The following is a 23,820-nucleotide window of genomic DNA, read 5'->3' as shown; positions in this document are numbered from 1 at the left end:
AAAAACAAAACCTATAGTATTTGTGTGTAGGAGCGTGGAGAGAAAGAAGATCCCGGCTGTCTTGATGGCGGCTTGTGTGCCACAGTTTGACCCTCATGCTGGACGCAGGTCTGGATTATGTCTTACCACTAAGCCTGCATGCATAGCTGAGTGTCAAGACAGCCCTAATTATAGTACTATGAAGCAAACCTATACTTACATCAACAGCGCTGACTCTCACACATACACTTACGAGATGCCAACTGTGCCATAACTCCAGAATAGAAACTCATTGGGGTTTGTAGGATTTGCTTAGGAGGAACCTGGAAAGCTCATAAAATGGATCTGAGAGGAGGGAGATACCACAACACACACTCTGCAATTTGATCAAGGCCTTCCAAACTCCTAACGTTTCTGAAATAGAGGAACACACCATGAGTTAACACCTTCACTCACTCACACACACACACACACTACACATTTTAAACCACACCTTCAAATGGAGTTTGTCGTCACTTTATTGTTTTGTCACTGTACATTTTAGAACTCGACATTCTGTAAAAGAAACTAAGAAAAGTAACAAACAGGTTCATCGTGAGCATCATGCGTCGGGCGAAAACAATGACAGGATCCGTATAGAGCGCCAACAAACAGCAAATACGCAATGAGAACCAAGCCGTTCTTCTTCTATTTACATTGTAGATCCCTCGTTCACACATGGACGCGCTCTGCATGACTCGGGCTGCTTTAAAGTCTGTCTGTAAAAAAAAACACGACACCAGTATTTGCATTTGGGCACCAGGACAGCAGCTGCGTGTTAGAACCCATAAACTCTTTGATAGAATACAGAGGCAAAGGATGGACAGAATACAGGAAATAAGACAGAAAATAAGCAGAGGGAATTCCATGGGAAAAGGTCAAAGAAATGAAAGAATGGTCCATTGATGGCATTTTATGGGGCTTTGTGAAGTTGTCCTGTCCAATATCACCTATATTTTGCTCCATCCAAGACGCTCACTGATATCTGAAGCTGATCTGATACTGAAGGAAGCTGCAGGCAGAGGAGGACATCATCCATTCATTCACTGCACATGTTTGACCCCTTGACAGTAAGGGTTAATGTAGGCACCATCGCTCTGCACTGATGAAGCAGCTCTACCTCTGTGCAAAAATGCCACTCGAGTGCCTCCAGTGATACAAACAGACCAGAGCTCAGCGTGCTTGATGAAAATGTCTATCCTTTCCCCCCCGGACTGTCACTTTAAAACGTAGGCTTTAGTAGAATCTGGGCCAGGATCATCCGTCATTCATTTGGGAGAAGATGAGACGGAAACACGGATGATCCAACAGCCACGGTCTCTTACAAAGCAGAAAATGAAGTATGCCAGTATTCACTTTTGACATATTGAGTACTTATTACATTAGTAATTCCACTATTATGATTGCTAGTCACTACACTGGTGGTCTATGAGAAGCCCTTAACCTGAGTGACTCTGAAGCCTCGTTTGATCACATTTGTCCCCTGGTCTTGTTTACCTTTGGGATCTTGCAGAAAAAGGATCAGAAATTGATGGCCACTAAGTGTAGAGTCTGAAATAAATTATGACTTTTAGAGATCATACAGCTGTAAAGTGGAATACAAAGTTAAATAAAAAACATGTTTAATAATCATAATTTTGGACAGCTTGCCCCCCGACCCCCCTAAGTTGAACTATGGAACTCTTGTACTTAAGTATGTAAACTGGAGATACTGCATCTATAATGGAAACCGCCCTTTAACACACACCCCCAATGCAGTGTAATGGTGTCATGGTCTAACATGAACACTGTGTTACGTGTCACCTAGTGGTAATATAGATCAATGTACACAAACAATGTTCTTACAGTATCAAACTGCTGAATGATCATCCTTGGGAAATCTCAATGACAACCGGCTGATCTGTCTGCCTCTCACGCACACACACAATAGTTTCTGTAACGTACACAAAAACAAGTTAGATTAAAAAAAAAAGGTGGAGGTTCACCACTCGACAAAATAAAGTTTAAACAAACACCGTTTCTGCCTGTGTGTGTGTGTGTGTGTGTGTGTGCATGTGTGTGTGTGTGTGTGTGCATAGTTCAGCAGGGCCGCAGCTCTGCTTAGGCTACACCAGATGTTGCTGATGGGGAAGAAAATATTACATTTACATTTCACAATCACGCTTACATTGTAGAACAAAGAGTCTACACATTCCTCCTCCTCCTCCTCATTTACATGTTAGGACTCTATACAGCATTTTCTCTTTTCTAGCAGCTTCATCCAGAGTCCACAGCTTCGGGGCAGCGGGTTCACATGTTTGAACACTTTGGTCTGGAGTGCCGTCGGTGTCATTTAGGGCGAATGGAGACAGATCACTGACATTACTGAGAGAATGTTGTTCTGGAAGGAGGAACTGACTTTTGCGTTCACAACAGGACAAACTAAAGTAAAAAATAACAAACAGTTTAATAATGTTACAATGTCGAATCTCCCAGGCTTATTTCCACAAGTTCAACCTAACAAACTAAAGGCCGTAACCACAGCTAGATCGCCCAACCTTACCAAGATCACAAGTCTCCGAAAACAAAAAGTGAAAGCTACGTCAGAAAACAGAGACGCTGAAAGAGCAAAGACAGAATTTAAGTGATGAGTGCGAAAAAATTTCATTTCTCAAACAGAAAGAAAGTCAGACAAATAATCTGATTTTGTGATGACAAAAAAGTAAAAATCTGGATAAGTTAGGCTTGCCCGACTCCAAAACAAAAAAAGGAAAAGACAAAACCAAAAATGTGCAGACACCATCATTTGACAAACTTTGGCCCACTGTGTTGTGTGCAAGGTGAAACAGCAGAATACAACAATTGTCCCATCAGAGGAAAATTCATTCCATGTCTCTGTCCTGTAGAGAAAGGAGGAGGAGGAGGAGGAGGAGCCAGGGGAAGGGGGAGAGAGAAACAGCACAGCTGATTTATCCCTGCCACCTTGCTGTTCTTCCCCCTGAGGCCAGTGGGTGGGGCTGTGGCACCTTAAAAAGCCCACCTCATGTTCCCTCTACACACAAGTCAGTGCTTGCTGGACATGAAGAATAAAAAATATATATTAAAAAAAAAAAAAAAAAAAAAGGATGTGGCAAAAAAACTAAAGAAAAACAAAGAGCAGCAGGGTTGGAAGTGGCTCAGTCAATCTTGACGGCGGCATAGATTTTCCTGATGAACATGTAGGCTGCATAGAAACCAATCGTGCCCGTTAACAACCAGAAAGACAGAACCATCAGGGCCGTGTAGCCGAAGTACAGGAGGGAGGGGATGAACTCCACTATGTCCAGCTGCAGGGACAGAAGGAGAATCACAATCAATGCCATGCTGTTTTTAACTTTCACTATAAATGACAACAAGAGGATGAATGAGCAGAAATCCTGCCTCATTTTATCCACACTGTCAACACGATAAGCTGTGGCAGAATCAAGCAGGTGTGTCTTATGGACACTTCAGAAGTCACCACAAGCCTTTGTATTTTCACCTTGTTGACAAAGTAGAAGATGGCGTAAATGCAGACGTAGAAGGCTGAGCCTCCTGACACCAGGAAGGTTCTCCACCACCATCTGTAGTCCTGTGGGTGGAGACAGGGACAGCAAACACAGCAGGTGTGTGTGGGTGTGTGTGTGTGTGTACAGATGAGACAGATAAAGTTCAGGTAGGACCAGTAGGGCCGCTGCCACTGTGTACATTTGAATTCAGCAGTAAAGAAAGCACAGACACTAACAATACCACAGCCCTTATACCACATAGGGCCTAAATGGAATGCAGCCATTGTTACTGGTAATCAGACCTGTTACTTCTTTATGGTGTCTGTTACCTCACACATTTAGAAACAAACTCAACTGGGACAACTACACACTGATATGATGGACCTGTGACGTGTCAGTTTAGAGTTCCAGTGTGTGTGTGACATTGCTATGCTGTTTATAAATCAAACTCAGAGCGTATACTAAGTCATAACTATGACATCAGTCCAGCGTCAGCCCTTACCTCTGCACACAGCTGGAAGTAAACCATGACGATGCTGATCTGAGAGCAGGAGACCACCAAGATGATGAAGACCAGGAACAAGAAGCCAAAGAGGTAATAGAACTGGTTCTCCCAGATGGCCTGTAGGTGGAGCCACACACTCTACATGTGATGACTGACATACTGACTCCATCACAACTCCCTAACACAATATGAGGACAGTACACACATACATGACTTACTACGAGTGAGTTTGAAGTCATGACAGCAGGTTTAGAGGTGTACTTACGCTGAAAATGAAGAAGAGCTCAATGAACATGGCCCCAAAAGGAAGGATCCCTGCCATGAGGATTCTAATGGAGAGAAGACAAAAACCTGTTTGTAACCCTTCAAAGTATTACAATTAAATACATTAGCTGAATATTGATAGCAGCTGGATGTTTACACACACACACACACACACACTCACCCAACAAACTTGTTCATGTACCAGCGCTGCTCTGGGACCTGGCGGGGGATCTGGTTGGTGCGCACAGGATTATCATAAGGCTGCTTACGGAAGCCAAAGTAGTAACCCAGGTAGACCAGGGGCATGGAGATACCAAACCACATACACAGCAGGGCCAACATGGTGGTGAAGGGAACCTGGAGGACATGACACACACACGGGAAGAAGAAGAGGGAGGAGGAGCGAGAGAAAAGCCGTGTTTGTGAGGATTACAGTGAAGTGAAAATCCTCTCCCACTTATCTGTGAGCTTCTTCATTTCTGATTCCCCACTCACTGCTCCAGAAGAGTGTTCTCCCCAGATGAAACAGTTCAGGACGAAGCAGATACTGAACACTGCTGCAGGATACAGAGTCGCTGTCTGCAGAGAGAGAGAGAGAAGACAAACAACTTGAACATTTTTACAGCAACAAAGTCATCAATTCAGACTCTCTGCTAGCTCGTAATATTCACTTGTCCCGCTCTTCTTCCCTCACCGTCCTCTCAGACAGGCAAGCTACACAAATGACTTGTACAAATTTATGTAAAGCAGTAAGTTGACTAATGACTCACACAAAACGCTCCCTTCCTCCACCGATGGCCTTTCAGTGTGCGGTACAGTCTGCCAGCAAAGTAGCCACCAAACACACTGGAGGAGGAAGACAAGAACTCACGATTCATCAATGTTAACTTCCTAATTTCTAGAGTCTAAGAATGTAAGTGTTTCTGGTTCTTACCCCATGAACATGAAGAGGAAGCATGCAGTGGTCATCAGGGCTCCTCTACTGGAGGGGGACAACATCCCCAACATGGCAATGACTACACAACACACAGAAGAGAAACCAGCAGTTACTATCACAGGACAGATTATTATTATTATTATTATTATTATTACAGACAGGACAGTTTTCACTTGTCAATTTAGAAAGGGTTCTCTGAATGTAACCAAGACAATGACAGCAGGACGAGAGGAGAGATCACTACTCGTTGCAGTGTGTGTGTGTGTGTGTGTGTGTGTGTGTGTGTGTGTGTGTGTGTGTGTGTGTGTGTGTGTGTCAAACTTGTGGGCCGTGTGTATAAAGTCAACCAAATGCACAAGTTAGAAGAAATGTGTAATTAAGAATGTGTTGGAAATGTTGTAACTATTCACAACAGCCAAAGGAAGTGCACAACAGCATGACTCGCTGAGAGGTGACATGAGAATCAGAGTCAAAGCACAAAATACCCATCAGAAAACCCAAGAGCAGCCAAAAAGGCTACAAGGTAACAGGACAAACACATGATTTAACTAAGAGCTACATGTCCTCTAAATACATGGAAATACAAATTGGGACAACGGACCGACGTACAATCTTCTGTCCCGATCACACTGGCGGCCACTAAAAATACAAAACCAAGCAGGAAGTTGAGCCGCCTTCTGTTGCCCATGCGTGATAAGGCGACCAGGAAGTCAATACGGCACGGTAAAAACGTCTCCGGTCGTAAAACAGCAATAAGAGAAACGCTTGAAACTGTTAAAGCCCACAGCCACACAACTCCAACTACTCCAAGTGTGTATTTTGGGAACAATGGACCTTTGTTTTATCAGACATGTGTGATGGGGCTAAAGAGCCGACTCAGCAGCTGACATGACTCCACACTGAAGAAGGCATCAACATATTACAAGAAAAGGAGAGAAGGCACAGCAGCCGTGTCAGGAAATTGTCTATAAAGTAATCTAACCCTTTGCCCTCTACCTTGGCTGTCAGGCTCAGGGCCTTCTGTCCACAAGGTCAGTTCACGGCGGCGTGATGAGTCACTTGATGGAGGCTTTAAACGTGAGGCACTACAGACGCTCAACCATACGGGTAAACAAACTCACAGATGACGATGAGGATCATGCAGAAGAGCTGGATGCCCGAGCCCAGCAGGGAGCTGAGGATCATGGGATACTGAGGAGGCCTGAAGACGTCACCGTGAACATTCTTCCAACCCGACTCCTCCATGGTGTCGTCCTGGTTAGGTACAGAAAGACTTGGTGAAGACTGGAGAACACTGATCTAATGAACTCAATGGTTTCTTTGTGTGTGTGTGATTTCTTACTATATCATCTTCTCTGTTATAGTTTGCGATGTCCTTCCTCAGTGTCCTGATAATAATCATACTGAGAATACCTGTGAGGAAGAAGATGAAGGAAGGATGTAGTTACTCCTCTACTGTGCAGCTTGATGACACCTTATTCCTGCTGTTGGCTTAGTAACAACTTAGAATGGACAGCTGAGTTACTGAGGACTTGACAGAGACGGGGAAGATGGACGTACCAGACAGGAAGAAGACGACCACCACAGAGTTGACAATGGAAAACCAGTGAATCTGCACGTCGCTCATGGTCAGGTAGGTGTCCCATCGAGACGCCCACTTCACCTGGCTCTCCTACAGACGAGAGACGAGACGCTCAGCACTCCCTTCTCCACGTTTGTTTACTCACAGGAGCAAACATGAGGCTCCTGGCAGGATGTGATCCTCCCTGAACACGTGTCACTTTGATGATGTGATAAGTATTTTTTGATCTCTACACCTGAGGATATGAACAGCATGCTTGCAAGTGCATTGTGTACCGCTGATACTGCAAAGACTCAACAAAACGCACACTTTATACAGCCTCAGTCATAAAGCAGACTTGTGTCCTCATGGAGTTCTGTTACAAACATTACAGAGAGACTGAGCAGCAGGGACGGGGACTGAACCAAGCTCAGAGGACGCCTGACTGCTTGTTAGAGGACGTTTCAGGTCAGCGGGAGTTGGTGCTGCTGTTACTGACCTCCCAGTGGACAGAGTAGGTGAAGAGGACCTCGTTCTCCTTGGTGGGGTCGATCTCTTGCGGGGCGGAGCCGCTGGCCTCGGGCAGAGTGCAGGTCCGTTCTTTTTCAACGGCCTTCAGATCTCAAATTGGACAGAAAGAGAAGGAGGAGTTAATATTTTATAAAAAAGCAACGAAACAAGGGTTAAGACCTCCAGGCCAACGTTTCTCTGTGTTGATGCGTACCATCTAACTTGACACTCTGGGGAACGACCTCGAACCGCACCACCCTGTAGTCGTGTTCCTCCCCCTGTTCCAACTTCTCCCTGTGGAAGTACAGGATGAAGGACAGGTGGTTGTGCAGATAAAACTGTGAGAGGGGGGGGAAAGAAAAGAGAGAAATTAGCCACATTTCAACCAAGCAAACTCATCGAATCTTGTTCCATGCTATGTACAACAGCCATTTTCCCTGGAATTGTAACTGCTTCCAGAGTGGAAATGAATGTGTGTGTGTGTGATCGGTGAGCGTACCTTGTTGTTGTCGACAAAGCCCAGCCTGTAGCCGTGTTCAAACTGGATGTCTTTAGCCGCGTCCTTCTTCTGCTGCTCCTCTTCTCCCCCGACATCTCTGCTTGGGTAAAATTCGAACCTGGTGGCCACTGGCAAATTATCTGCAATGCTGAGAGAGGAACATGGAGGAGTTCAGTCACCTCTGCTTCACATGTTGGCTCAGGAGGGAATCTCTATCTCAGGGAGGAACGATGATAATGAGGGGAGACTTACAGGTGAACATAATATTCCTCCTGGATGCGTTCAGCCACCAGCTTGCTCTCCGGTACGCTGAGCTTCTTCTTGCTGCACATCATTTCACATCTCTTGTCGCGGCTCATGGCGACACTGTAGAGTGTGTTCACAATACGATCCCCGCGCAACACCTCACCTACAGAAACAGGAACGACACGGGAGAAATGTACGTTAGTCATCATAAGTCAAGGAAAAACAACGATCAATACAAGACTGTCTGTCTAAACTTCCGCTTCCAGACAGAGTGAGAGGTTGTGTGATGTCACCCCACTTACCAAGGTTCTCTGCCTTGTAGAAAACAGCATCTGGCTTACAGAAGGGCAGTGAGTAGTATTCATAAGGAAGCTGTGTACGGGAGCTGGTCAGCTTCACTGCCTGAAAAACACACCACCCAAAGTCTGACTGACAGGAGGAGCAGAACGCAAAAACACGGCAAGTTCCTAATGATGTCATTCTAAATTGTGACTTGGCTGCCAGGAATTGAAGACATGCACTTGGTGTCATGAAAACCTGAAGCAAACTCAATGATGAATGCAAAGAAGAATGCAAAATCATTTTCTATAGTTATTACTGAGACTCTTAACATAAACAGGTCACTTCCTCTAATGTTCATCAGGAGCCAGAAGCATCCACAGAATATGATTGATCCTGAACAGATCAATGCCCCGGGCTGTGGTGATATAAGATATGTTCACTCAATCTACTCAACACACACCCTGAGTAATTAACACATTCATTTTGATCAAACTCGTTGTTGTAAATCAGTCCAACCTGATGAACAACTTCTGCTTGAGCTGATCTCTTGCGTCACTGCTCATGACCTGTGCTCCTCAATGAATGAATGAATCAGAATCAATCGGAGCGTTCACATGGCAGACAGACAGACACACTGACTCCATGGTCATGTGAGGATGGAGAACCGAGCGAATCAAAGGTTTGGAATGTTCCCCCGTGTGCTTAATGTGACGCAACAGTGTTTAATATATAATATACATTACATTTACAGTACGATCATTTGTGATTTTATCCAAAGCGACTTACATTACATTACCACCCTTTGCAGAGGGGGGAGCAATTGAGGGTTCAGTGCCTTGCTCAGGGGCACCTCGGCAAACCCTCCGGTTCCCAAGCAGAAGCTCTACCCACTGAGCCACTGTAACTTAGTCAAAGCTGTGCGGTGTCCGTTTGTAAATCTTACCTTAATGTCCACCATCTCACCGTCACGGAAGTTGCGAGGAGCGACCCCGGGGACGTAGAACGGCTGGACCACAGGCAACATGGACAACAGGAGCAAGGCCCACCACGCCTCCTGCAGCACACGGGACACAGGACAGATTAGATCAAGCACAGAAACATAAACAGTCACACTGAGCCACAACGCAGGAGCTCATTTGTATTCTAGACTACGGACTTCTTTAATGCTACCTTGAAATACAATTTTTTAAACACATTCATCTTACACACTTATTTACACCGGACACACTGGAGCTGAAGTGTGTGATGTGTGTATCACAGCAAGGTAACACATCCCACACACAACATACGGCATCTCGACTAATGCCACTTTGCACAATGTGATGCAAACACATATACACACACACGTATACACATGTACACAAACACATGTATATACACACACACACACACACATGTACACACAAACGCACACATATACACAAACGCACACAAATATAAACAAACACACATATACACAGACACATATATACACACAAACGCACATATACACACAAACGCACAATTACAAACACACACACATATACACAAGCACAAACATATATACACACAAACATCTGAGCTGATCTGCTCACACACACACACACACACACACACACAGTCCCTCTACAGCCACAGATTTGTCACCAGTCTTATTTAATATTGATGAACTTAACTGTCACAACATCATGACATTTCAATGACTTTATACATTCAAACATGAATATAATCAGGAGATCTGTTGCCATATCAACCACACATTGCGATATGATGACATCAGACCGTTTGTACACTGCACTGGCACTTTGGTAGCTGGGTTATTGTTATTATTTCTTGTCTAAACTCTCTTAAATATCTGACTACACTGTTACTTAGTGAGCTCTCAAACCCTCTTGGATAGCAGCTCGCTCGCTAACCTCTCACCGCACACGACAGAAGAAGGAACCAGAGAGGACATTTAACACGCTGGCCTTTAGAGTGTCAATGTCTCTGTCTTGTCTCTGTCTCGTCTCTGTCTCGTACCTGCTCTGCTGCTGTCATCTCTCCACCTGGACTCTCACTTTGTTACGCAGGATGCTGGAGCTGCTAACAGCTAATGTTACTACGCGGTGACAAAGTTCGGCTCGCCACTTTCTCTCTTGTTATAAAGTGAACGACAGTCCAACAGCGGAGTTAGTGGATACTTGCACTCTGACGGTGTGTTTCAATGTCAGCCCCGAAATGAAACTAATCTATTTTATCAACAACAGCTCAGTGGAATCAAGCTAGCTGGGAGGCTAACTTCAGCTGGCTAGCATCACCGTCAACATTCAGAAAGCAGCAAACTCCATTTCGCGCGCGGGTAGTTAAGATTAAAGATTCATTTCCTAAATCTGTTGTTTTATAACTGCGGCGCCGCGTCGGCCTATTTAACAAAGACAGTGCGAGTGTCGTTAGTTGTTAAAAGAGTTCGGCTGAACACTTACCATAGCCGCGGCCGCCATATTGGATACACGTGTCATTAATGACGTCACAGGAAGTGCGGCGGTTTTTCCAGTTGATCAATTTATTTTTCAGAATTGTTTGCAAAAGTTTCCAGCAAGAGAACAATTGTTTTTATTTCACCGCTTTTAGTTGAATATAATTTTGATGATATAAATTGCGACAAAACTGTAAATATAATAATGAAACAATGGGTTTTGGGACTAATTGTCTAAAATGTCTCTACACAGAACTAAAGTAGTGTTTTTTAAGCTTGTAGTTTTAGCCTATCACTTAATATTGATGTATGATGTCCATGTTATGTTACTTACTTTAAGTTTGGTTGGATATTAATTAATTCCTACGATGTTTAATGAACTATGACCCCAAGTGATACTACTAAACAACCATACAAACAGGAAATACTACACAGAGTGAATCAGGTTGTCAAAACTGCTATTTTTTCTCTTTATGATATATATATACGGATTTCATGGGAATGCAGCAACTTTGATTTAGTCTTCATTTTACAAAAATATCAAAACTTAATTCAGATTGATTTATCCTAAGATGCATCCTTGCCTACAGGAAGACAATTACAATACTGTATAAAACATTACATTACTGTCGAACAATATGGCTATTAAATACATGAATAAATACTTACATTTGGATAGGCGATTCTAAAACTGTTTATTCACATTTATTCAGCAGACATGTTGAACAAGCAAAAATACTAAAATAATTTCAAATTAAAGAAAAGAAAACCGAAAATCTTAATGAATGTATTAACTCCACGTCCATGGGCAATAATTCAGTGCTTTTTCTTATCATCTCCCCCCCAGGAAGAATTCCTCATATCAAAATATTGTATGCTAACAGGTACAATCTTATCAAAATTTGTCATTGCATTACATCTTAAATACTATAAAATATATACAGTTTTTATTTTGGTCTTTGACACACAGCGTAAGCATTTGAAAAAAAATCGTGTTCCACCATTGGAACAAGTTTTTTTCATTATTGTGATTTAGAATATTTCATTGAATATTGTAAAGTTATGGGCATAATGCTGTGACAATTAGCTCAACATTAAATCTGTGCATATCCTACACCCCAATATGCATATTATACCACTTCCTGCCAAAATTCACTCATTGTGCAAGAGATACAACACTTTATCTCACAATATACTAACCAAATTATTCTTCCAAGGTGGAATGAAAAAAGCAGAGTTGAAAGTCCATCCAGTTGAGTGATAGAGAAAATAATGAATGATGTTTAGAACTATAATATGTGCACAAATAAATACATTTTCCTCACACAGAACAATGGCCAAAACATATGAAACTCACTATGCACTGTTTTTTCGTTAAGTTATCAAATACAGAATAAAACCAGAATGGACTGAATGCGTCAACAACAAACATTAGTTCATGACTTCACATCACATCAGAGTCCCCACCCCTGAATACAAATTCTTGTGCGAGTCACAAGTAAGTCTTAAATCCTGGCATTCAGGCCTCGAGTTAAGACACGTAAGTCACAAGTTAAGTCATCAGTCAAGATTCACAAGTCCAAGTCAAGTCATAAGTCATAATGCACCAGCGTAATGATTTGTATCGTCGAATTCTATGAATGCATTCTAAAATGTGTATTTACTACTCTGCAGATAAACTACATTCAATTGTTGAAAATACACACAGATATGAGTACAAAAGCAGGATATTTGTATAATTTCTAATCTTTGGTTTCAGGAAGGTATGATGTATTTTGCAGCCAGGCTGGAAGCTGAAGTAAAGTGACAAGTCAGAGGAGCCAACGTTTTTTTCCCCTTGCAGCTTGAGTCCACACCCCTGTAGAAAAGCCAAATAAATGTTCTGAACCTGAATCTGAACAAAAAGAATAATCACAGCAAAAGGCACAACAAAGGAGAAATGCAAAAAATCAGCCACAGCATCATGGAAAATAACTATTGAATATAAATACAGGTTAAGAAATACAACCAGCCCAATTTCTTACACTATGTTAAACTGGCTATATCTTCTTTCTTTTTACAAAGTAAAACAGTGTACACTTCATACGCGGGAGCAACAAAGTCTTGCTTGCTGAATTGTTATTGACAGCCCTGATTAATCGGAGCAGAATGCTGCACACACTGCAGTTCACGGTTAACATCTGAGCCATGGTTACACCTCCTTTGTGATGGAAGTGCAAAGTACATTTGGAAGATAATGAAATGCAGTCTTTGCTGCATAACTGTTATCAGGTGCACCTACAATCACTTGTACTGGTGTAACAGTCGGGGGTAAGATTTGGTTTATGAGTGAGACAATAACAATGAGCCTTGTACATCAGCAAGGATGGTACGTCCCTGCTACATATATGACTTAACTGTATAGAATTATATAGACATTCCAAGGTTTCTAGTATACAGTATGTTGTGTGTAGCATGTGTGTGAATGAGAGAAGGAGATAAAAGACAAGAGAGAGTATGTGTGCGTCGTCTTAACTGTATTGCTGCATATAGAACCTGAGCTTTCTTTTGCATATGAATGGAACAGTACTTTAACATAACGTGTGCCTGTGGATCATGGCTGCTGCTGGTACTGGCTTTCTGTTGCGGTGTAAAAATCCTCCAGGACACTCTGCAGGTACTCAAAGGTAGGCCTGTTCTCGGGCTTGTTCCTCCAGCACTCCAGCATGATGTCGTAGAGTTCCTTGGGACAGCATTCCAGGCGCTGCATTCGGTAGCCCTTCTCCAGGGAACGGATCACCTCAGGGTTGGTCATTCCTAAAAAGACGATATAAAACAATACTTGTTGGCCGATCGGTCTGACGGCTGGAAACACGACATAACACAATACAGATCGGCTGGTCCGTCTGGGGGGGCGGTGTGGGGGGTAAATACCAGATGACATTTGACAGTGTTTGTCTTACCTGGGTAGGGTGTGCGTCCATAGCTGATAATTTCAGTCTGCAAGATGCCGAAGGACCAGACGTCTGATTTGATGGTGAAACAGCCAAAGTTGATGGCCTCAGGAGCCGTCCACTTGATGGGGAATTTGGCTCCTGGTTATTGAATAAAAAAAGAGATACAAGGTGGACAAAATCAGAACCATTCACACAACATTAGTGCAACACTGTAGAGAAGTTACTTGATCTGGTCTGGCAACAAACCCAGACATCCCTCACATATTCAGGCAGGACGTCAGTCTCTCATTTTCTACTTTGCGCTAGTGCTAATTGCATTCAGACATATCGAAAGTTCCACTGAACAGCTGACCTCCTTCTGGAGATCACTTCTGCTTTCATTCCCACTTCTGCTAATGACATTTGGTAACACAATGCTGTTGTGTTCTGAGACAGTGGAAAGAGGTCATACCTTCCCTGGCCGTGTACTCATTGTCTTCAATGATGCGAGCGAGGCCAAAATCGGCGATTTTACACACTAAAGCCTTGTTGACCAGGATGTTGGCAGCTCGCAGGTCTCTGTGGATGTAGTTCCTCTGCTCAATGTAGGCCATTCCCTCTGCTATCTACAGTCAAAAACAAAAGAAAGAAGAGAGATTACAGCTGCTCTATTTATTCATTAGATGAACTGCCACAAAGTATCCGATAAGACGCCCAGAGACCAAACCCAACCCTTACCTGGGCAGAGAAGTCGATGAGCTTGGGGAGTTGGACCCGGTTGCCCTCATCGCTCTTCAAGAAATCCAGTAAACTACCTGCAAGCACACACACACAAACATGCAATTTAGTTTAATGTGAGCTAAATGTTTCAGACACATTCCTACAAAGCAAGAACAAAATGTGACACATAGATATGACACACACACACACACACACGTGCACATGAACACACCTTTCTCCATAAACTCTGTGATGATGTAGATGGGCTCCTCCTTGGTGACCACAGCATTTAATCGGACCAGTTTGTCATGCTGCAGACTTTTCATCAGGTTGGCTTCGCCCATGAAGGCTTCAACCGACATAGTGCCAGGCTTCATGGTCTTCACGGCTACTTTGGTGTGCTTATTGTATGTAGCTTAACACAGAACAGTAACAATAGTTAGAAAAGGATTGCATTACAATAAAATATAAACGCTTATCAAGTTAAAAAGTGTATCTCACCCAGCCAGACTTCTCCAAACTGCCCGGCGCCCAGCCTCTTCTCCAACTTCAGTGACGATCTTGGGATTTCCCAGGCGTCTTTCTCCCATGGCTTCTCAGGTTTGAGGCTCAGGCATGCAGAGGTCAAGGGTTGGCAGAGACCATCTCCCTGCTCTGAGAACAGAGAGGATACATCACAGTTAGGCTTTCATCTGTGTGTTACAGAAACCATCAGCAGAATACAGGTTGACAAAATTATACATGCTCTCCTTATGATACTATTCTCAATTGCAGCACAGAGCATCAAAGCCATCCCTTTCTGATGACATGACAGTAATTGTTAGGGTGGTAGAGGCTGAGATATCACATTTGACCAGCAGAGTGTACTGTGCAGCAGAGAAACCACATGCAGTCACAGTACATCCTTGCACACAGTGTTCCTCTGGGAGTACATGGGACATTTGGTACTTAACACTGTTTTCCAAGACAAGTAAATACTGTACTGTACACCGCACATTGAGTACTGCACAAATTAACCCCTGGAGGCAATTTAGGATTCCTGTCTCCCCTTACATCATTCTCTGACTGAACAGTAAGGCCACATTGTTGATGTGAAAGCAAAATCCTTCATTGATTACTGCGCCAGAAGCTTCAATCCTGACCGACAGGGACTTTACAAGCATGCAACACAGAGGAGAAGAAGTGGAAGAAGATGGATCAGACAGCGACTCACTCTTGTAATGGGTGACGAGCTCCAGCAAGGTGCCAAAGGTGATGCGAGGAGAGATATAGAAGCCCCCGTTGTCCAGTGTGCGAATCTTATAATGCTTAACTGTTTCACCGGATTGGTCTTTGTCCCTGACAGACAAAGAGTAGCTGCCTGTGGCAAAAGAGAAAGGAAACAGAATTCATCATCGAGGTCTGACTCGGCTGACATATCAGCCAATAATTCTGTCCAATCTCTATTTCCCGTTCTGCGTAACGTTGAAGATGTTTGTGGACTCACCCTGGGTGGTCTCGCTGTCTCGGATCATGAAGGAGCCCATCTGGTTTCCAGTAGACAGCAGTTGCCTCTCTGCGTCTTTCCTGCTTACACCTTTAAAGAACCAACTGAACAACAGGCACAGAAAACACATCAGTTAGTATAGAAAAGTAATTGTAGAAGCTGCAGTGAGGGCTAATACTGCTTTTATTTAACTCCCCCTGTATTGAATCTTTTTTCATTTATATGACATTATTACTGCTATTAAAGGTGGTGCTTCAAATGTCTGGGTATGAGTCTTGAAGAGGATTGTTCAGTATGTGAAAACTGTGTAAAGTTCTAGCTTTAGTGTAGCAATGTGTATGAAGCTGACCTCTATCACATCACAGGGGTTAGTCGCTCTTGATGCTTAGGCAAGAGTCGGGGGAGGACTACAAGTTTAAAAACGAAAGCCTCTCCTTTGTGATGATTTCATTTTGCATACTCTTTCCTTCATGAAACAATTTGACCAAATGCCAGAAGAAAACACGTTTTAGCAGTGAGATATTAGTTGAGTCCACTTACTCTTCTGCCTCCAGGGTGTCTTTGGCTACGTAGTTACTGGGAATGTAGCCTTCTTTACCCGTACTGATTGTCTTGGCTTTCCACCACTCGCCCGATCTGCACGTGAGAGCGAGGAAGACAAAGAATAGAGAAATCAGAAACGGTAAACTGCACATTTGAGAGGGACTTGGGAACATTTTCTGTCATTTGGGCCAGGGGTGGGACAGTGTGCCCCATCAGTGACCAACCACTGACCTGGGCAGAACAATATTCCCAAGCCTGACTGAAAATTGAAACAGAAACTATTTTTTCATTGCTGATGCTGTAAAAACAAGCAGGTGGACGCCCAGCTGTGCATCTCATCTCACTTCTCATTCTCATTGGCACTCTACTCACTCTTCTAGGATTTTGAGCTTGTCTCCCTTCTTGAAGCCGAGGTCACCGTCGTGAATGGCCTCGTAGTCGTACAGTGCTATGGCAATACTCTCCCCTACAACAACACAGGGCGGGAAAAAAAGTGAAACCCCTCATACTGATAAATATACTGAATATTACATGTTTAGCTCTGATAAATTAAAAAAAAGATGCGGCTGAAACCTGCATCTACTAAAAGCAAGATTATTTTTACAAGCCTGTGTTTCTGTGTGTGTACCAGGCTGCCACACTTGTGTCTCTTGAGTCTAAACTGTCTCTGCATGCTAACAACAGTAGTTTCACCGCACTTTGACTATGTAACTGACTTCCTTGTCTGACTGATAATAATAGCTGCTGGGTCAGTGTTTGTTGTCGCGCTGCTCTGAACCCACACAACCCCACACTCTTAATTCTACTTTCTCACATGCTTTCTCCACCTTCAGGCAAAGTTTCACCACATTTTAACCAGCGCTGACGCAGACAACAATCACACACACACACACACACACACACACACACACACACACACACACACACACACACACACACACACACACACACACACACACACACACACACACACACACACACACACACACACACACACACACACACACACACACACACACACAGATGAATGGAACTGTTGGTAGTCTGGATACACAATTATTGGGTCTTACCCTCTCCAAGGGTCTCATTGGCATTTGGCTTTTTGCCCTGTAGGAAAGAAAGCAAGACAGCGAGAAAGAAAGAAAGAAAGATTACAATTCAATTCAAAGTGAGTTCTTCGCCCATTATATTATTCTGCTTATTCAGAACTTCATTTGAACTGTAGCAGCTGTAAAGTGTCATTAAAAAAAATATAGACACAATAGTTCTCGGTGTCTTAAATTGTGTTTCAAAGTGAGCTTGTTTGTTCATTTCACATTTCTGGTTTAGGTTCTATAGCAGGAGCAAATGTGACTTCCTGAACTACAGCGTTTGTAAAAAAAGAAAGAAGCTGTATCTAGATTTTTGTACATCTGCAAGATAACACAACGTGAAAAAGGTGAAGGGCCGTCAGAGCTCAACATTTCATTTGTGTCTTCTCTCGGTGAGCTGGTTCTGCTTCTGTCACTTCCTCTTTCTCTGTAGTCCCTGACAGACATTACAGTCAGCACACAGGAAGCAGTGGCCAGAGGAACCGCGCTGACGTGCAGTACAGCTACTTCCCCCATCGCACAGATCAAAGTCTGGCCAGTATGCAAAATCACACTCAAGCCACTAGAATACAAACACAAATATACACACACCTGCACGCAGAAAAGTTCACCAAATGTATATAAGATGGAGAAGTTATGTACACACATGCCCAAGCAAACCAGCGCTCCAGGTTTGGGAGTAATTGCTCCAAACGAGTTAGGTCTGCATACAGCCTCATATACATTTGGCCTATATTTGTGTGTGTTTGTGGTCCGGGGGGAAGCAGCTGAACAGACATGTCATCCTTGTTTGCTGGTTGCCTGTTTCATATGAAGACATGTGATCTTGGTTGCTTGTGTATCTTTCTGTCACGTGGATTCTATATACTTTGACCTTTCTCACTTACGCCAAGGGGAAGTCCTATAAGGAATAAAATGATTATTACACATTATTAGTTCACTTATTATTTTAAATCCTGATTAGAAATACATTTATAGACACAAATCCCACTCATGCAGGATAATAACAACTTATTTTGTCATGGAGTTTTAGAGGCGGAGATACTTATGTGAATTCTTTGTTATCTCTTGTTTGCTCTGTGGTAACTGTGTTATATTTGACTACATGACCGCTTACAGGTTTGGCTATGTAGTTTCCTGTGGGGTCTTTGACGTAGTGGGCAGTCTGGTTGCGGCTGTCGTCATTGCCCGACCCTTTGCCGGCTGGCTCCTGCTCCTTTGAGCACACACAGCCCATGGTGGCTTCTGCAGGGGGGGGAAAAACAGTCAGTGATGACACTTTGAAACCCATCAGGGAAAGAGGTTTGTCCTTGGGATATTTGATACGTGAGGTGTTTTGGATACAGCTTGTGTCTACAATACTCAGAGCTAATGGAAATGCATTTCTGCCACTGTTTTGTTGTGTGAATGCTTTCAATTTACCACATAATCATAAAATCATGTTTCCTTTCAACCACACCACCTGAACCTGAAAACAATCAAGTCAAACATGCTCAACCACCGCAATAGCTCTTATTCATAGAACTTCCCAACTGAAGAAGCCTCTTGGATGAGAGGTGAAGGTCCTCAAACCTTTACCAGCAAGTCCGGTTGCTTAAGATTGACTTTTCCTTGGATACCATGACCTGGACTTTTTGCATAGCCTTGGTTGACATTGAAACCTGACAAAACACAATCAGCAGCATTGAATGGTTTTGCTTTGTGTCTCACACTGGGTGAAGGGGGCATGAAAACGAGGCATCACATGATGCTGCAGCCACATGGTGAGGGGGCACCGAGAGGACAAAGACGCCTTATCAATTACATCGTTATCTAACTGGATGACCATGACTTTATGATTCCTGTAAGGTGCTTGTTTGAAGCCTGCATGACACTGGGTTTCATACTCATTTATTCTTATGACTCAGTGAGTGTTATTAAGAGCGTCCATATGCCAGAAGCTGTTGTAAATAAAGGCAGAACAGTGGAAGGTCTCTGATATCAAGGCTGGCAATAAAAATATCCTTAAACAATCCTCCGATTCATGTCTATGCCCCGCCCCCTTGCTCTCTGTGTGTGTGTGTGTAGCATCTTCTGTACATGTAAATGCGTACGTAACATAATGAGGCATAGAGGCCGCAAGCATTGATGGAAATCAAGGATTAATGGTCAGGAGAACAAACAGGGAGTCTGTAGAGGGAGAGATAAAAGTTATAAAAACGAATGGCTCTTCTGGACTGAAACTGATAGGGAGTTGTGCTGTGCGCCCTATCGCTCTTCACCTCAGAGGAAGGAAGTAATGTTTTCAGCGGCACTGAACAGCTCCACCCTCATTAATGACCACCACACACACACACACACACACACTGTGCCTTGAGCCTGAGCCAGTAAATAAGCATTCTGATCAGAGGTGCAGCCTGGGATAACACACACTTACAGACTTCACATCAAGTTTAAAGTGATTCACTTACAGGCAGATGTAAAGGCAATTAATAAATATTAAATATGACCACATTTACTTCCTATTTTCGTTTCAAACCTTGTTCCTCTTCAGTCTAATCGCAGGAAGTTTAGATTCCTCTTACAGTTTTGACGCCTTTTCTAAAGTTTTTACTGCGTACCAAAGAAAACAAACCCAGCTGAGGCCTCTTGCCATATGTTTAATGGAGGCAGACGTTAGGTTTCCCATGTCTGGCTCCAGGAGATGTCAAAGGCAAAACACGTTCTTAGTTAGTTTGATTCTGTATCTTCTGTATCTGAATAAACAATAGTTTGTTTTGGGACGGAAGTTAAACATTAATTTGGCCATGAATTCAAAATAAGGGCAGATTCCTGTTGCAGTTTTGCTGACTGGCTGAATATGTGGATCAGTTACAGATGCAAGATTAATGAATCCTTGAGTGAAGCACAGAACAGTTTATTAGACCTGATTTTGATAAAGATATGGCAGTTATGCATCATGTAGCACGCTTATGACCCAAACTGCATGATGTCACCTTCAAAAAATCACCACTTCACACCAATCACTCCGTCTGAGAAGGAGGGCAGTGACACATCGTGGACTTACCAATGGGTAGTTACTGTAACACACTTACAGTAACACACTTGCTCAACAGTTTTCTCATACCCACATGGCTCTCACACAGAATATACTCAGAAACAAGGCCTAAGAAAGTCGGTCAAGTGATTCATTGCACCTTGTGTTTCAGCCTTATCCGACCTTTCACCAGGAGAGAAATTCTTCAACTTACACACAGCTAGACACTTTACCTATCACTCAAATTTGAAGAAAAAAATGATTTACTGTTAAAACTGATAATAATTTACCCTAATCAAGAGCGTTTGTTCTCCTGGCGACAGACAAAGCTGTGAAAAGACAAACTTGCTGGCAGTAAATAGGATCTGAAATGTCAGCCGTGATATGCGGTTCTCATTTCGGGGATTGAATGTCACAGCATATTGTTTTAAGTTTGGACTAATGTAATAACAGTAATGACCCTATTTCAGGTCACCAGTTTAAAACAGTCGTACTGTAGACCTCTGACGTCAAACTAACTAAACTATTTCAATGCACTGCTGTCTGACTACTAATGTCCAAAAAAAGGACCGAAACTCGACTCGGCCGCTCTTTATAAGAGGTGAAGATGAGGCTAGAGCTCAACCAAGGTTTAGATGTTTGGTAGACTTAAAAGAGAACAATGGTTTACCTATTTATGCCTTTATATAAACACATCTAAGTACATTATTTTGATAATAGATGTTAGATAGCGTGCCAAGTGTCTGAATCTTTCCCGATACAGAGTGCAACACAATTGTTCCTCATATGAATGTGAAACACAAACACACAACCCCATATATGAATTCCAAAAATGAGATGACCAAAATAAACTAAAAGGAGTTTGACTATGCAAATGGATTTCACTGTAAACAAAAATCTACAACTCCCCAAGATAGGCAGCACCTCCCAGGTTTGTGGTTGAGTGTTTGTATCAATGTATTGTATTGTCCAATATCTCCCTTTCAAACACACACACACACACACACACACACACACACACACACACACAGACACACACACACACACACACACACACACACACACACACACACACACACACAGGCTTTAAGTCTATACATGACACTTTGCATTGGGAAAATGACAGTAAGAGAAGCTACGAGGTCGTGCTTCTCCATCTTGGCGGCCAGTCCTGTGTTAAACTCCCCCTTCTCCCTCTCTCCTGTATAGTTCCCACGCTGTTACTCTTCACATAGTGGCACCGACCCTCTGACGTGATTGTACGCTGACTCTTGCCTTGTAAACACTGCCTGATTTGTTCAATCGCTCAGAAACTCTGTCACATCACGGGCTGTGTGTGTTTCTCCTCAGCCGAGCAGTAAAGGCTTTCCTCTGAATCAGATAAAACGGTTGACTTCACAGAGATTTATTACATTATGGAAGCCCATGATGTGCATTTTACACTTGGACTTGGACCAGGTACCACGTCTCTATGAGTCAGCACTTGTGTATACTGCAACTGTTACAAGAAGACGTATACAACTATGCTGATATATTAGAAAATGTACAATTTAGACTAGAGACTGTGTACAGAATATGATGAGGCAGGTTTCAGGAGGTTCATTCAATGTTTTCTGTATTTTACATTAGTTTCTAAAGCTTTTCCGTTGAGTCCTATATAGAAGTTAGGCCTGTTATCTTGTATACAACATGGCGGAAAATGTTTTTCTGAAAATTCTAATTATTTCCCTGTCCGGTCACTGTAAGCTCACGCTGAATGAACCCAGGCAAGGATCTTGCATCATGTGAAGGTGACTTTTGTAAATGTGAGGTTGCGACATTTACCACGTTTACAACAGGATGGAAAATGCAGGTTGCAGTGGCTGCTGATGTAAGACGCATGCACAGATGCATAGGAGAGGATTTAACAGTGGTCAGCCAGCATCACTGTGATGTAATAATGGCATTTCTCTCTCTATCTCGGTTACACAACCTCTAACCTCCCATGGTATTTGAACAAACTCTCTTAAAGGCACAGACATTTAAAAGATCATTTACACATGTGGGTGTCTTGATAGAATATGTCATACTTCATGTAATGTGTCCTCTTGTGAGCATTTTTACAATAACGGATGCTCACGTTTGCATTTTGTACTCCAGCTCAGTCAACTTGAAAGTTTAAGAACTTAACTCGCAGTGGAAGAATACGGAACAGAACAGAAACTAGTACTTTCTGGTTTTGTCTGCACAATCTAAAAATAACTGAACACATGAGCGCACACACACGAAAGAGAGAGAGAGAGAGAGAGAGAGAGAGAGACAGAGAGACAGAGAGAGAAGGGCTAAATTAAGCTGGGAACATTTTTGAGTCTTATCCTTTCATAGTATGGATAAGAAAAGTATTTTTGCTGCAGGAGTCGGTGCCAATATTCCATCACTTGGTCACTTTCGTGCTTCTGCTTCCTATGAGGCATATTTCAAAATAGTTTTCTGTGAATGACATGAGTTGTAGTGGCTTCTCAGGCAGCTGGTTTAGACATTGAAGTTCCTCTTTTCTTTTATCACGACACCATTGTCGGTAAAAGTAAAATAATAATGTGAAACCAAATGTCCAGCATGGCACAACATAACCCTGAGAGCAACATCCCTACATCAAAATCTGCCATTCAGCACTTCTGGTCAGTTTGAGCTCAGTACAGACAAACATTTCGAAAAAGAGTAACTTACCGCGGCGAGGACAGTTATTTCTCTAAGTGTGTTTGATCTACTAAAGTCTGCTCGGTTCCTATGAAATATTCCTCATGTCTTTTATGTCGCTTCCATCCTGGTGGGGAGGCAGAGGGCTGGAGATGCGGACGGGGGTGTTTGAGCTGTACGAGGAAGTCTGATGAGAGAGAGGCGCTGCTGAAAGAGGAACAAAGCTGTCCGTGCGCGTCCACGCACACAAACACACACACCAATCACGATGCTGCCTTCACGGACTGATCCGTTTTTTTCCAGCTGCCTCTTCTTTTTTTTTTTCTTTAAAAAAACGCCACACACTTCAGTGAACAGACAGAGCTGTTGGCTCGCACGTGCGTTTTTAGAAAACTAATTAAGCCTATTTGAATACTGTAACATTAAGAAGGAACAAATGTAGATTACATCATGGAAAACTACATTGTCTAGGGTTTGTTGATAGTTTCGGAGTTGAATTCAGGGGAGAATTCATACATTTTAATAATTCATACATTTTAATAATTCATACATTTTAATAATTCATACATTTTATTAATACTAATAATAATAATAATAATAATAATAAT

The 23,820-nt window shown here is 42.8% G+C and overlaps 2 protein-coding genes across 3 annotated transcripts; both read right to left on the bottom strand.

The window, feature by feature from the left end:
• Positions 1-479: 479 nt before the first annotated feature.
• Positions 480-10,810, bottom strand: tm9sf4 (transmembrane 9 superfamily protein member 4). 2 transcript variants are annotated; one of them, XR_012965103.1, is made up of 19 exons: positions 10,773-10,810; positions 9,272-9,382; positions 8,349-8,448; positions 8,053-8,209; positions 7,801-7,948; positions 7,516-7,639; positions 7,291-7,412; positions 6,791-6,902; positions 6,573-6,643; positions 6,352-6,484; positions 5,228-5,309; positions 5,064-5,139; positions 4,789-4,872; positions 4,475-4,650; positions 4,295-4,358; positions 4,027-4,146; positions 3,518-3,607; positions 1,178-3,323; positions 480-1,081 (listed from the first exon to the last, which is right to left on the bottom strand). XR_012965103.1 is itself a non-coding variant. In XM_076166490.1 (18 exons), exons 1-18 carry the CDS (start codon positions 10,806-10,808, stop codon positions 3,174-3,176), a joined length of 1,956 nt encoding a protein of 651 aa, XP_076022605.1. In that variant the 5' UTR covers positions 10,809-10,810; the 3' UTR covers positions 480-3,173. The 2 variants fall into 2 exon arrangements, 1 of the variants encoding a protein (XP_076022605.1); XM_076166490.1 differs by having other exon boundaries at positions 480-3,323.
• A 631-nt stretch (positions 10,811-11,441) lies between these two features.
• hck (HCK proto-oncogene, Src family tyrosine kinase) lies at positions 11,442-23,447 on the bottom strand. Its single transcript, XM_076166439.1, has 13 exons — positions 23,243-23,447; positions 18,638-18,765; positions 17,500-17,536; positions 16,802-16,895; positions 16,427-16,522; positions 15,887-15,990; positions 15,614-15,760; positions 14,902-15,054; positions 14,633-14,815; positions 14,419-14,495; positions 14,153-14,306; positions 13,708-13,839; positions 11,442-13,561 (listed from the first exon to the last, which is right to left on the bottom strand). Exons 2-13 carry the CDS (start codon positions 18,755-18,757, stop codon positions 13,359-13,361), a joined length of 1,500 nt encoding a protein of 499 aa, XP_076022554.1. The 5' UTR covers positions 18,758-18,765; positions 23,243-23,447; the 3' UTR covers positions 11,442-13,358.
• Between the last annotated feature and the right edge of the window lie 373 nt (positions 23,448-23,820).

The sequence above is a fragment of the Genypterus blacodes genome, unplaced genomic scaffold (assembly GCF_046128005.1).
Source record: "Genypterus blacodes isolate CSIRO-AG114 ecotype Tasmania unplaced genomic scaffold, CSIRO-AGI_Gbla_v1 ptg000156l_1, whole genome shotgun sequence".
NCBI classification, from domain to species: Eukaryota; Metazoa; Chordata; class Actinopteri; order Ophidiiformes; family Ophidiidae; genus Genypterus; species Genypterus blacodes.
The sequence above is the reverse complement of the archived record's forward strand: the minus strand, read 5'-3'. Positions and strand labels throughout refer to the sequence as shown.

What these genes read in the sequence shown, in the direction of transcription:
- tm9sf4 (XM_076166490.1), bottom strand. Translation starts at nt 10,808, where the DNA reads ATGACACGTGTATCCAATATGGCGGCCGCGGCTATG. An exon ending in ATATGGCGGCCGCGGCTATG is followed by an intron (nt 9,383 to 10,772) that starts GTAAGTGTTCAG and finishes CGTGTGCTGCAG; the next exon opens with GAGGCGTGGTGGGCCTTGCT. An exon ending in GTGAGATGGTGGACATTAAG is followed by an intron (nt 8,449 to 9,271) that starts GTAAGATTTACA and finishes TGTGTTTTTCAG; the next exon opens with GCAGTGAAGCTGACCAGCTC.
- hck (XM_076166439.1), bottom strand. Translation starts at nt 18,757, where the DNA reads ATGGGCTGTGTGTGCTCAAAGGAGCAGGAGCCAGCCGGCAAAGGGTCG. An exon ending in AGACAGCGAGACCACCCAGG is followed by an intron (nt 15,761 to 15,886) that starts GTGAGTCCACAA and finishes CTTTTGCCACAG; the next exon opens with GCAGCTACTCTTTGTCTGTC. An exon ending in TCATCGACTTCTCTGCCCAG is followed by an intron (nt 14,307 to 14,418) that starts GTAAGGGTTGGG and finishes TTTTGACTGTAG; the next exon opens with ATAGCAGAGGGAATGGCCTA.